General features: G+C 38.9%; 1 protein-coding gene across 2 annotated transcripts in view; it reads right to left on the bottom strand.

The window, feature by feature from the left end:
* Positions 1 to 13,598, bottom strand: part of GABRA1 (gamma-aminobutyric acid type A receptor subunit alpha1) — a 56,151-nt gene that overhangs the window by 15,219 nt on the left and 27,334 nt on the right. For both annotated transcript variants that reach the window (XM_066273201.1, XM_066273200.1), the window contains exons 6-8: positions 12,084 to 12,304; positions 8,958 to 9,040; positions 3,897 to 4,040 (exon numbers count right to left, since the gene is read on the bottom strand). In XM_066273201.1, coding sequence (XP_066129298.1) covers positions 3,897 to 4,040; positions 8,958 to 9,040; positions 12,084 to 12,304 — 448 coding nt within the window. The remainder of the gene's footprint in view (positions 1 to 3,896; positions 4,041 to 8,957; positions 9,041 to 12,083; positions 12,305 to 13,598) is intronic.

Below are 13,598 nucleotides of genomic sequence, written 5' to 3'. Positions count from 1 at the left end.
GTAAAGTTACTTCCCCACTTTTTAAATCACCATTACTGTGGAACTGGTGGGCGGTTAGAAAATTTTACTACTAACAGAGATACAAAAGTGGGCGATAGGTATAAAAAGGTTGACTACCCGTGCTCTAGATATTATGTACTAGACTGGCTGAGTGGGAGCCCTGAGGATGCCATGATGAATGCTCATGACCCCTGTTGTTTCCTGGTCAGTGAAGACAGTTCATTTCCTCATTGATTTGGACTGTGTAAGGTCATCCTTAAATCAACTCATCCAGAGGAAGCTGTCTCTAGGAAAGAGAACCTCACAATTTCTCTTGGGCATCTGTTCTAAGGATAAACACCTCCCTGGCTGGTTGGCTCAGTAGTAGAGCATCAGCCTGGTGTGTGGAGGTCTTGGGTTCGATTCCCAGCCAGGGCACACAGGAGAAGCACCTGTTTGCTTCTCCACCCTTCCCTCTCTCCTTCCTCTCTATCTTTCTCTTCCCCTCCTGCAGCCAAGGCTCCATTGGATCAAAGTTGGCCTGGGCGCTAAGGATGGCTCCATGGCCTCCACTTCAGGCACTAGAATGGACCTGGCCACAGCAGAGTGGTGCCACAGATGGGCAGAGCATCCCCCCCTGGTGGACATGCCGGGTGGATCCTGGTTGGGCGCATGCAGAAGTCTTTTTGACTGCCTTCCTGCTTCTAATTTTGGAAAAATACAACAACAACAACAAAAAGCGGGGGATAAATAATAATCAATGACAAAGAAAAGATATTTCTATTCAGAAAACTATCCTTTTTTGGCTGTAATTTCATTCTTATGCCAATTGGCAATTTAATTATTTTCTTTCTCTGTATAAATCATGTTTTCAGGTTCCGTAATCTCTTTTATAATTTTCACATGGACTCTCCTTAAACAAGGACTTAGGAAGCACAATGTGGCAATGCCTGGCATCTATTCCAAACTGCCTTCCTGATACACCAAGCAGAAATGACCTGTACTTCATGATATCATGTAGCTCTCTTGTACTAACTCCATCACGACTCGTAATATCTAATATTGACTGTATAATTTTTTCAGGTTGGACACTCTGCTCACCAGTTTGCATGCATATTTTTCATTACAATTTCACAGTAGCCCATGAAGCACATTCTCTTTTATCTCCAAATAGTACAGGAGAAAAGAGAAACAGAGGAATGTCTTGCCAAAGGCCACACAGTTAATAAGGGGTAAAAACCACATTTAAACCCTTGCAGTATAACTTGGGAGTCCACACTCCTAGACTCTGGGCCCCATCACACTGTTGCATTTCCACACACGTCTGTCTGGCCTGTTGCCAGTGTGTCATGTGGTGAGAGCACATATCTGTGGCTGAACTACCCAGATCCAAATCTTCTGCCACTTGCTGTGTGACCTTGGAAAAATTATTCAGCCTCTCTGGGCCTTAAATTGTGTCCCATCTGTAAAATGGGGATGACAATAATGCCTACATCACTCAACCATGAGCTTCTTAAAAGGAGTTATGTGTCCCTTTCCAGGGCCCAAGCACAGTAAATAAGCAAATAAGTGAAGAAATAAGTCAATAAATGAAGAAACGACAGAATATTATAGTGAACAGGAAAGTGCATTCTGTGCCTCTAAAGGTTTTGCTCCGCGGGTGAATAAGCACATTTCAAGTTAAGTCTCCAACTCATTTTTCTACCCAAAATTTGAAGGCAGACTCCAAGGAAGGGATTATGGCACTAATGTATTTTTGTTGAATTTAAAAAAATCCAAGTATTGGATTGAGCCTCAGATATTGTGGCTTGTATATACTCCCATTGCATGCATTCAACTGCACTTGAATTGGTTTCCCTGATATCTTCCAACATCCATTCTAATGATAATAGGTGGGAACTTCTTGAGGAAAAGTTCTATGTCTATTATTCTGAATGCCCTGTGATAGAACAGTGATTACACGGCTTCCAACAAATACAGATTCACAGTAGCAATCTTTCTTTGATTATCCTAGGCTAGGTTCATTTATTTATTTATTTTTATTTAATGCTTCCTCTGTTTCAGCAACCGGAGTAAATGATAGGGATACGAACACCAGATGGGTACCCTGCTCTCACAGATGTTAAGCTCAGCACTTACCACCCATTTTGAGAATCATAGTTTATGTGTTTGTCTTCCCGTAGATTTCATGAGAGCAAGACCGATGCCTTGTTTATCCCTGGCTCCCTAGTGCCTGCCACAGTTTCCAGCTTAGGATGGCATTTTATTTGTAAAAAGTCAACACTGCTTATTTTAACATCTTTTCCCAACATAACTCGTGAGGAGAAAGGTTTTCAGTGTTTTTCCATATTCTGTGATATTTTCAGGACTATGGCAGTGAGTACTACATACTACGTTGAGCATTAATTATCTAACACTGTGATCAGTGGTTTATATTATCTCACCCTTAATGCAAAGATCCAGAATCCTCATTCTTATAAGAGATCAGAGCTTCTAATCGGTTAAGTGGCTTTCACAAAGTCACGAGGCTTCTTCTAAGGGACAGGACCAAGAATTGAGTTCACATCTTATTCATTGCAAAGCCTAAGACCTTTTCACTCTGCTAAATGCATTTTTAAAAAATTTTATTAACACTTAAATTTTTTTTTAGTTACTTCTATGTATATTACCAATGTTTGCAGAGCTAAGAAACAATCTTCTTCATTTTTCAAAACAAGAAACAAATACATCAGCTCCAAGGATAGCCATGGATACTTTAAGCAGAAGACAGATCCTATTAAGCAGGGATTATCCAATAAGCACAGTAAGAGATATTGCCCTATTACTTAAACAAGTTAGAATGATCAGGGTCCCAATATAAAGTCTGAAATCTTAGAAAGATAGATTTCTGAGTGAGGAAAAAAAAAAAAACCTCTCCTGCCCTTATTTATTACTAAATTGTCATCCCTTGGAAATTACAAATCAATGTGAATAAACTAATTTAAAAATTTAAAAACAGCATAAAAGTAATTTTTGAGTCTTGCTAAGTTCTTAGAAATTGAACATAGTTTTAAAATGTTGGGATTGGAGAGGGGGTAAGTTTTCCTAATTGTTCAAACCCAAAATATTATTTATAATTATCGGGCCTTATGATCACATATTGACTTAGTCACAAAATGGATACTTGCATAATTAAACTCTCATTTCTTGAAATGACATCAACAGTTTAAAATTTTGGATTCAGCTGCTTAATATAATTTGATCTAGCTTTGAGTATTTCATTGGTAAAATTGTTATAACTCTAAGAAGGATAGCATAGCACCTACTTTTAATTCCCAAATGGAGTAATCAGTAATGGGATTATGTTTCTTTAGGAGTTAGCCCAAGAAGATCCTTGGCTAGAGATACAAATGGATTAGTGGAAGGAATTGGCTTTATGGTATCCTGTGTATAATGATCATTGCCACAAATTCACCAAGAATCATGGCAATAAATGTAGCCTAGGTGATATTGATAGCTAGCATTTATTAAGAGCTTTTTATAAGCCAGGAACTTTGATAAGTATTTTTCATGAATATAATTTTTTCCTCTCAACAACATTGTGAAATGACCACAAACAACTGACAAGGTCAAGGAGTAAGGATTTAACTTAGACATTCTTCCTCAAGAGTTCACATACCTAAATACTGTGCTATGCTGACCACATAGAACTGGTTATTTATTTGGCAGACAAAGAAATGCAGGATTACATTGCAAGTCCAAGGTCAAGGGTCTATAGAGATTACACTAGTTTTTGGTTCAATTGTTCCCCAGTTTAGTGCAAGTTTCTCTCTTTCTCTCTCTTCTTGTGCTTTTGAAGGACTGACTGAATTATCACATTCTCACAAAAATTCTTTGTACTCCCTCCTCCATATTTGGAGTTTCCAAATGGCACTTACCTGTGCTAGACTGGACAATTCCAGAATCTACTGTCTGTCCAAGGAGATCATACTGGTTGAGGCGTGACCCATCTTCTGCGACCACCACTGAGCGTGCGGGCTCCCTGGTCCACTCATAAACTACTTCAGCTCTCGTATAAGCATCTAAAAGGAAAGAATGGAAAATGGCCCATGTGTCCTGCTACTTTGCTTCTCCTCATTAGTTGATGTGTTTTGTAAGCTATTTCATAGTTACTAGCTCCTGGTTCCAGGGACAGGCTGGGAAAGAGAGCCCATGTCCCCTTAGTTTAGGAACACTAGCATACATTTTCCTCATCCATTCAGTTATCTGTTCACTCTGATAACAAATGATTATTAAGCATCTGCAAAAGACAAAGTACCTCTGCGAGGAAATAGTAGTGAACATCAACTAGCTTCCCTGATTTTAGGGAATGTGCATTGCAGTGGTGGGGACAACATCAGAGAGGCTAATCAATATATAATTTCAAATAGTGTTAAATTCAATAGAGCCATACACAACAGGTGAGGGTAGGAAATGAAGGGGGTGGGGCCTGTTTTATGCAAGGGACTGAGAAAAGGGTCACTAAAGAAGTGATTGATATAAATGCATGAGAGAATGAGCCAACTAAATCTTGGGGAGGAGTTCTCTGGATAGGCGAACTGACAAGTTTCCTCCTCCAGGGCAGGTGAAAGCTTGCCACGTTTGAGATGGACAGGAGTCAATGTGGCTTGAGTGATTGCATGAGAGATTAAATGAGGTTAGAGGAAGCAGCCTGGGTCCAGACTAGGTCAAACTAGGTGAAGGCCATGGTAAATGTGGAAAGTCACTCTGGAAATGTTAATGGGCATCTCTTCTTACAGAAAGTCTGATTTTACTTTCTTTTAAATGAATAACCCTTCTTTTAGATACTTACTATCATGACAATGATAATGAGTTATATACCATATAGTTCTTCATACTTCTCAGTCGTTTTCATGTATGCCACTTGTTAACCTAGTCATCCTCCTACAGAAGAAGTTAGGGCATAATGCCGACTGCTAATCCAGGAGGGTTGGGGGGAGGAGTGTATCAAGTGAGAGGGAAAGAGAAGGCAGTCCATACATAGTCTTGCTGATTTCTCGTCACAGAACACCCACTTCCTGTGGGTTGGAATGAGGGCACATGTTCTACTCTGTTTAGATGCAGAGTGATATTAAAATGGAAAGATGATCACATTTGGGGAAAGCAAAGCATTTCAAGGGATTGTAAGAGGAGGATATGATAGCAAAAGTAGGTCTTTAGTGGAAGTTGTCCCTTAGCCAACCTCTGCATTAGGCACCATAGCACAGTGCCCAGGCCCACTGTAATTTTAGGTGGCTACAAAATGCTTTATATTCTTTTAAAATCAGAATAAAAATTGACTATAAATATAAATAAAATTTAAAATAAAATTGTAATATTTATTTATTTACTTACTTACTTACTTATTCATTTATTTATATGCAGGAATGGTCCACAAAGGCCAATGTGCCTAAGGCCCATAGAAGCCATAAGGCATCTCTGCTTAACCCGACCCCTATTCTAAGGCAACCAGGCTTGGGTATTTTGTCCAAATTTGTATTTGTCCAAAGTGAAATATGATGAGATGTCAAATAACGGTGGCATTTGGACACAGACTTGAAGCTGCCTAGAAAAGCCGTGAGTCACCTGCCCCTCATTCTATGAACCTAAGCTCCTTAAAGCGACCCCTTGTGTCTAGAGTGTGTGATGCAGAAAAATATGATCAGTATTCCCATGATTTCCTGTGGGTATCCTGCCTACTCCAGCTTTATTCCTGGGCCAACTTACAATCACCTGTATTTTTAAACATTTTTTCCCCCCCAGAAGTTTGAGAGGCTATATTTGGAATTAATTCAGTAGTTACTGCTTCTTTTGTGAAACATGGAAGAGGGACAGTGGATAATTTTGGAATTTATATATTTCCATTGCCTTTTCTTTTTTAATTGTGGTTGTCTTTCTTGACTTTTTTTTACTGCACTAACCTTTAACATATTAATTAATTAATTTGTATGAGACAGGTGCACTAAATAATCTCTGAAGTTGTTTGATCAGAATTCATTTAAATCTCTACTATTCCTTTTTCCTTGTTTGCAAGGCACTGCGCTTGACAGTCAGTCAGGATACAATTATTTCTCACATCCTTAGTGGACCTAGCACTTGTCTAGATCTCATTGTCAGGATGGAATCTGAACCTGTTCTTTTAGTATCAAAGCCTTATTTTTCATCTTTCTCAAAGAGCAGTGAGAAGAGTTCAGCTGCCTCATGCGCACGGACTTTGGTTGTCTGGCCTTGTGAAGAGGGCTTTGCCCCTAGCAGATAGGAAGTGTAATTTAGCATGGCAACCAGACTTGAATGGAGAGTGATGACGGAAACAACTGCCTTTCCAAGTGTGGTTCTTCTCAACACGTGGGTGGAACTTCTTCAGGTGCTTCATAAACACTGATTACTCAGGGCTCTCCTTCATTATTGCCAAATCCTACTTATTCTCTTCTCTGATATGTTGGCAAGGTATTTGTTTCCCAAATCAGGTCAGAGCACTTTGAGCCTGTTTCTGCATCTCCAGAAGGCGCTGCTGAGACCAGATCAGGTAAATAACTGCAGTACCTGCTCCACCGCTGCTGCTGCTCATGCCCAGGCCAAGCAATGCTCGCTAGTCCTGGTGATCTGGCCCACCGCGCATGCGCAGTCTGAACCTGCTTGTCAATGTCAAGTCTCATCTGTTTCATTCCTCACAGGTCTGAAACCCTCTCTTTTGAAGCCCTGTTTTTTGACACTTAAACACTGAAGGGGAGTTTAAAACTTGATTATTAGAATCTTGATCCACTCAGCAAACAATTACTGAGTGCCGACACTGTATTAGGCTCTGAGCTAGGAAATGCTGAACCAAATAGAATCCTACTTCTGTGGAGTTGACAGAAAGATGTTGACTAAAACTAATGATTATTTCAGTGATCTGTCGCATAAAATAAGTTTGTATTGTGGTCAAGAAGACTGATGCAAAATTTGATACAGTCATCAGGGAGGGCTCTGGGAGGTGATATTTATGCTGAGATGTGGAGAGATAGAAAAAAAACAAAAATGGGCAGCCATGCTAAGACCCATGGGGAGAGCGACCCAGGCTCAGAGAAAAGAGCGCCTGCAAAGGCCCTGAGGTGAGAAACAGCTTCCTTATTTTTCTTTAACTTCAGTTTTCTTACACGAGAGACTATTTTTTTTCTATTCGCTATCCATTTCTTCCTCCCTCAAGTACATTTAGGTTTCTCTAGGATGACAGTGTGCCTAGTTAAAAATATTTCTTTCCAGCCTCCTTTGCAGTTAGCACTGGACATGTGACACAGCTCTGATAATGAGATGTGAGATGTCTGTTAGGGTTTTAGGGAAGGATTTTATCTTCTTGATGCAGGCACTGCTACTTTCTTCTATGCTCACTGTTCCTTGTTATCGTGAAAGCAGATGCAATGGCTGGAATTGTAGCAGTCATTCTGTGATCAGAAAGACTATCCAAGGACATCTTAAGACATTATCCTTGTTAAATGCAAAACTAATCAGCAATCAACCAACAATTGCTTTCCTTCATGTATCTTATATAAAAATATAAACCTAATTTTTGTCAGCTCTACCCACTGCTTGAAAGCATTCTTGAATAATATCCTAATCAGTTAATTCATAATCCAGAACCATACATTTTTGAATAAAAAGGGGGTGCTAGCAATTGTTATACCAGGGAATTAGGCATAAGTCAGTGCTGTCCCAGACAAACTATAATGTATTATCTTCCTACCTATTGGGCTAATTTGTGGATCAGGTAAGCTGATACATTTGCAAACACTTACTATACCACCTGGCATACACCTAACACATAATACATAATATCGTCATTAAAAATGAAACTGGTAATCAAGAGAAAACATAATGGTTCATGATATAGAACATTCATTAAAATGGGGAAAGAATGGGGAGAAGAGATTTATCACCAAAGATCTATTTAGCTGACAGCTTTTGATGTAGTATAGAGTTGGGTTTCAGTCTAGAACGAGATTTATAAATAAAGCAATGTGTCTCTCTGTGACTAGTGCTGCTGGGAGCCCGAAGACCCTCTGCCCTTTTCTGTGCTTGCCGTCTCCCTACACTCCCACTGTTTTCTCTATGAGTCATGTACCTTCACTGAAATAGTTGCCTAGACTGCCTGTTTGGAGAGAACAGAAAGCTGGCTAGGCAGTCCAGGAGTTGACTCAGTCCTTGAACATAACTCCCCTGCAGGACACAAGGAATACCTTATGTCCATGCACTTGATCACACACATTAGTTGAAAGCAAAGATGGGGAGGAAGAGCAAAGAACCTGATTCTGCTGGCCACTGTTCTCTTAGCTCCTCTGATGTGTGCCTGCATATTTAGTAGCAGAAATCCAGACAGTTATTGTGAAAGTGATTTATCTAAGATGCCATCAAAACCATTAATATCTATATGAATTCTATACAATATGGAAGTGGATCTATAATGTTACTAAGGCTTTGATAAGGGTAAATTCTTTCCTGGATACATCTTTTAGGTGTAAGCTTCATTATTAAGAAACAGCTAATTATTGAATTTTGTCAACTGCCAATATTTCCAACCAATAAACAAGTTGAATTATTCTTAAGGTCAAACAAATGTTAATAACGATAGAAAATAAACATAATCATTTCAATTCATTGGAGAGATACTGTGATCTCTGAGGTGTAAGCATCCATCCTCTATATTTTTCTATGAATACAACTTCAACTAAAATAGAGTGTTTTATCTAAATAGTTAAATCCAGTCTTTCTAGTCCAGGAGAGAGGAAAGAACCCCTTCCTCAAATAACTTAAAACGTGAAGTCAAAGATTATTACGAATAGAAAGCACTTGCAGAAATCACAATGTAAACAAACTTTCTTGATGCTGTTTATCTGTCTAAAAGACATAATCAATTGGAGATCTCTTGCTTAAAGATTTAGACTTCCGATAAAAAAATTTTTGCAAGTTAAAATAAATGTACTCACAGCTTCCAAATTTTAGTGGGCAGGCATGGGCATCCATAGGGAAGTCCTCCAAATGCATTGGACACTCAGCTCTCACTGTCAGCCTTACCATGTAAGAGAAATACAAGACACAAAGAAGAGATACTTCTTAATACACATGATTGGGATATTATTAATTATAGAAAATATATTAACAAAACAGGCACTAACTATATAGCACTATATCAAGCTGTTAGTAATCAAATGATCAAAAAATTATTATTCACAACAAGGACTGAATTCTATCCATTTTTTGTTAGTTTGTTCTGAGAAGGTAGGTGACACCTGATTCTGTATGATGGGCAAGCATTGTTCTTATTTTCAAAATCAAGGGTCATCAACTAATCCACCCAGCTACAGCAAATCCTGTGAGGAGGGAAGGGGATGTAAGCAAACAAACACTTGCAAAAATATTAATTCATCCTTGGTTGAGTAGAAGATATGGATAGCAAGAAAATTCTCCTTTCCTAAGTTCAGATCTCCCTGCTTCCTTCCATAAAATAGCACCAAATGCATAAAACAAAGAATAGGTGAAGCAGGAACTGTGTCCACAGCCCTTGTGTAACTGAAATGAATGCAAGTATTCTTGAGGGTGTCTAGATGATCTATCTCACTATGTCCCAACTATTCAATTTTATTTACAAATCCACTGTCTAATTGAAGCCAGGGTTCTGCTGTGCTTCCCTCTAGTCCTTATCTTCTAGAATGTGAATTCTATCTACATTTTGGTTTTTTTTTGTTTTGTTTGTTTGCATTTTTCCAAAGTGAGAAGGGGGCGTGGTACAAGACAGACTCCGCATGTGCCTGACCAGGATCCACCCAGCATGCCCATCAGGGCACGATGCTTGGCCCCTCTGAGGCGTTGCTCAGCTGCAACTGGAGCCATTCTAGCACCTGAGGCGGAGGACAGGGAGCCATCCTCAGCACCCAGGCCAACTTTGCTCCCATGGAGCCTTGGTTGCGGAAGGGGAAAGAGAAGGAGAGGAGGAAGGGTGGAGAAGCAGAAGGGTGCTTCTCCTGTGTGCCCTGGCCGGGAATCAAAACCGTGACTCCTGCATAATAGGCCGACACTCTACCACTGAGCCAAACGGCCAGGGCCTATCTACATTTTAAACAGAGTATTTAAGAGAGGAATTCACTGAAATATATTTCATCTCTGTTGGTGGAATTATAAAAGGTATATGCTCTAATTACTCACATGATCTTTCATAAGTAATTATCTTTCTTTAGATCATCTATTTACTTATATTATAAACTAACTCAGGAAATATGGTAGGATGGCTTTATAGCCAGTGAAATCATTAAATGATTACAATACTGATAAAAGCAATATGAAATGTGTAAATGAATTATTTAACTTGTGTTCATAAGTCAAACTGTTAAGGAATGTGTTAGTGCATTAGCCAAAGTGGTGAGAAATTTAGGAGATGGTAGATACAGGCTAGTTTTTGATGGAAAATATTACATACATTAGAAACCATTACTTGGTAAATTTTTCAGTATATCCAAACCCCTACCCAGAAAATTGGCAGTTGGGAGGGATAAAGACCAGATTTAGGGTCAAAAACATGTGTAGGGTATTTTACAAGGTAGAATATTTCAAATTTCTCATACCAATAGATCCAACATGGATAATCTGGAATGGTGTCAACACACCTGTCTGCTGGTCCTCTATTTTCTCTCCTTTCTGAATTTGTCTTTTTAATTTAACTCCTATTACAATTTTTCTAGTTTGAATCATCTTACATAGTTCTTGAAGCATTTACTGTATTTTTCATTTGAATACTTATGTGTACAATGGTAGAAATTCTGGCAGCTTTCTCCAAAGACAGAATATTACTCTATTCCCATTCCAAGCAGAATCTACCAAGTGTAGAATATTGCCTTATTACATTTTCATACCAAAGGAATAATTAGACGGTCTGAATTACTAAGTGCTGACCAGAGCTACAAAAACAACATTTTAACAAATCAACTGGGTATGAAGTAACTGCTTCCCTTAAGAATGAGTCCAGGCCCTGGCTGGTTGGCTCAGTGGTAGAGCATCGGCCTGGCGTTCAGGAGTCCCGGGTTCGATTCCCAGCCAGGGCACACAGGAGAAGCACCCATCTGCTTCTCCACCCCTCCCCCTCTCCTTCCTCTCTGTCTCTCTCTTCCCCTCCCGCAGCCGAGGCTCCGTTGGAGCAAACTTGGCCCGGGCGCTGAGGATGGTTCTGTGGCATCTGCCTCAGGCACTAGAATGGCTCTGGTTGCAACAGAGCGACGCCCAGGAGGGGCAGAGCATTGCCCCCTGGTGGGCGTGCCGGGTGGATCTCGGTTGGGTGCATGCAGGAGTCTGTCTGACTGCCTCTCCATTTCCAACTTCAGAAAAATACAAAAAAAAAAAAAAAAAAAAGAATGAGTCCTGAATGATTCTGAATTTCTCATAAATTACAAATATTTTTAAATATCTATTTTCTTTAAATATATTCAAAATTTTATGAATCATGTTTCCTTCATTCAGCCATAAAGAAATGATTAGTATCTAGGTGCTAGGCTTCCCTGTAACCTCAAATTGCAGAATATGTTTATGAAGCATGAATAGAGTCTTCATTTTAAACAAAATTTAAAATATCTCTGTTCTCAAGCTCACTAACGATATCATTGTGAATTCACATACCTCTTCAAAATGTACACTTCCCCATGAATCTATCTCTTTTTTTTTAAGATTTTTGAACTTTCCTTTGTGCTTTTTCCCCTTCTTTTGAATTATAAACATTTCTAGATATACATCTTTAGAAATTTAATCTAGACCTTACTGGGATGCAGGAATCTAAGAGGTTATTAGTTGCAGGGAAAGGAAGTTTCTCCTATTGCATTAGAGCGTGTAGAAGAAATCTATTGAATTATTTATTATACATTGCAAATTTTTTTCATTTTATGTAATCATTTTATATATTCAACACTTAATAATTGTGTAATATTTTAGCTAGCTTATTTTCCATAGTAGAGCAATTAAATAGGGATAGGATACCAGATGCCCTACCATGGCCCATCAGTTTGATGAGCACCTACCGATGGCAAAGAAATAGAGGCAGAAAGAGTCAAAACAGAAGCAGTCCTCCTTACCTCATGGTGTAGAGCAAGGTACCATCCTCCGTGATCCTCAGGAGTTTGTTGGGCATGGTCATATTGTGTGCTACTGACTTCTTTCCATTGTGAAAAAAGGTGTCTGGAGTCCAGATCTTACTTGCCATTAGGTTATTTAACCGAAGAACAGTCATGGGTCCTTTAAATTTTAACCTTTCGTCCTTCCAGCTTTGACGGAAAAATACATCTATAGTATATTCCTAGGTAATTGTGGGAAATGGCAAAGAGTTTACTGTACTGCAAATAACTGAAACAGACAATACATAATTTTCGCAACTTTAGTAGCAAAATATGAGCTAGGTGATGTTTCTAGAAGTAAACTTGTGGTGGCCTGTTGAGGTCAGGTGAACCATTGGTTGGCATAATGATTTTTTAAAAACTGTCGTAAATTCCTGAAATATTTCTTGGTCTGAAAACTTCTGCGGGTGATCAGATAATTGAAAGGAAAATCATCTCCCACTCCTCCCTCCCTCCCTCCACTATATCAGCACTTGAAGAGAAAGAATAGCTCACAAATAAAAACAAAACCCTGTTAGAGGTTATCACATGTAAGAACACCACTTTTTAATGAGGCAATTCCAATTATGAAGATAAAGAATAGTGTATAAGGGAACCTTTCATGGTTTCCGGGAACTCACATCCAATCCCAAATCATCCATGGTTCCAATGTGGGTGTGGCAATCACATCTTTTTTTTTTTTTTAATCTAAATTAAACATTTGTTTAATCATAGATCATGTATGTAGACTTTCAACTCTACACAATGAAGATGAATCTGACAATAAGAAATCTGTTTCACTGGTAATTTGTGTCTTTTCCAAAAACAAAGAATGTAGAGTATGCGGGTGCGTGTGAGCGTGTCTGAGTGTATGTGTGTCCAGGCCACAGGGCAATTGTGTGAAGTTCATCATCAGTCACAGCCAGGGACTCTGTTTATTTGTATAAAGACAGCACTCCTTATGGCAATACCCAGAGACAACCATCTGCAAATCTGAAAACGAGCAATGTGACTTACCAGCTCCTCAATCTGAAAGGGATAATATCCATCTTCCTTGCAGGATTTGCTACACTGACACTAAATTTGAACCTCACTGGTTCCAAATAAAGATTACTGAATTCTCCATTAATCTTAGCATGCTCCAAACTAGAAGGAAGACTAACTTGAAAACATCATGCTACATTTTCCTAATCCCCTAAACCAGGAGTAGTCAACCATTTCATACCTACTGCCCACTTTTGTATCTCTGTTAGTAGTAAAATTTTCTAACCACCCACCGGTTCCACAGTAATGGTGATTTATAAAGTAGAGAAGTAGCTTTACTTTATAAAATTTATAAAGCAGAGTTACAGCAAGTTAAAGCATATACTAATAATTACTTACCAAGTGCTTTATGTCTGATTTTCGCTAAGTTTGGCAGAATAAATCTTTATAAAACAACTTACTATAGTTAAATCTATCTTTTTATTTACACTTTGGTTGCTCCGCTACCACCCA

Source organism: Saccopteryx bilineata, chromosome 4 (assembly GCF_036850765.1).
Source record: "Saccopteryx bilineata isolate mSacBil1 chromosome 4, mSacBil1_pri_phased_curated, whole genome shotgun sequence".
In the NCBI taxonomy this organism is placed as follows: domain Eukaryota; kingdom Metazoa; phylum Chordata; class Mammalia; order Chiroptera; family Emballonuridae; genus Saccopteryx; species Saccopteryx bilineata.
This window is presented reverse-complemented; position numbering and strand designations above follow the sequence as displayed.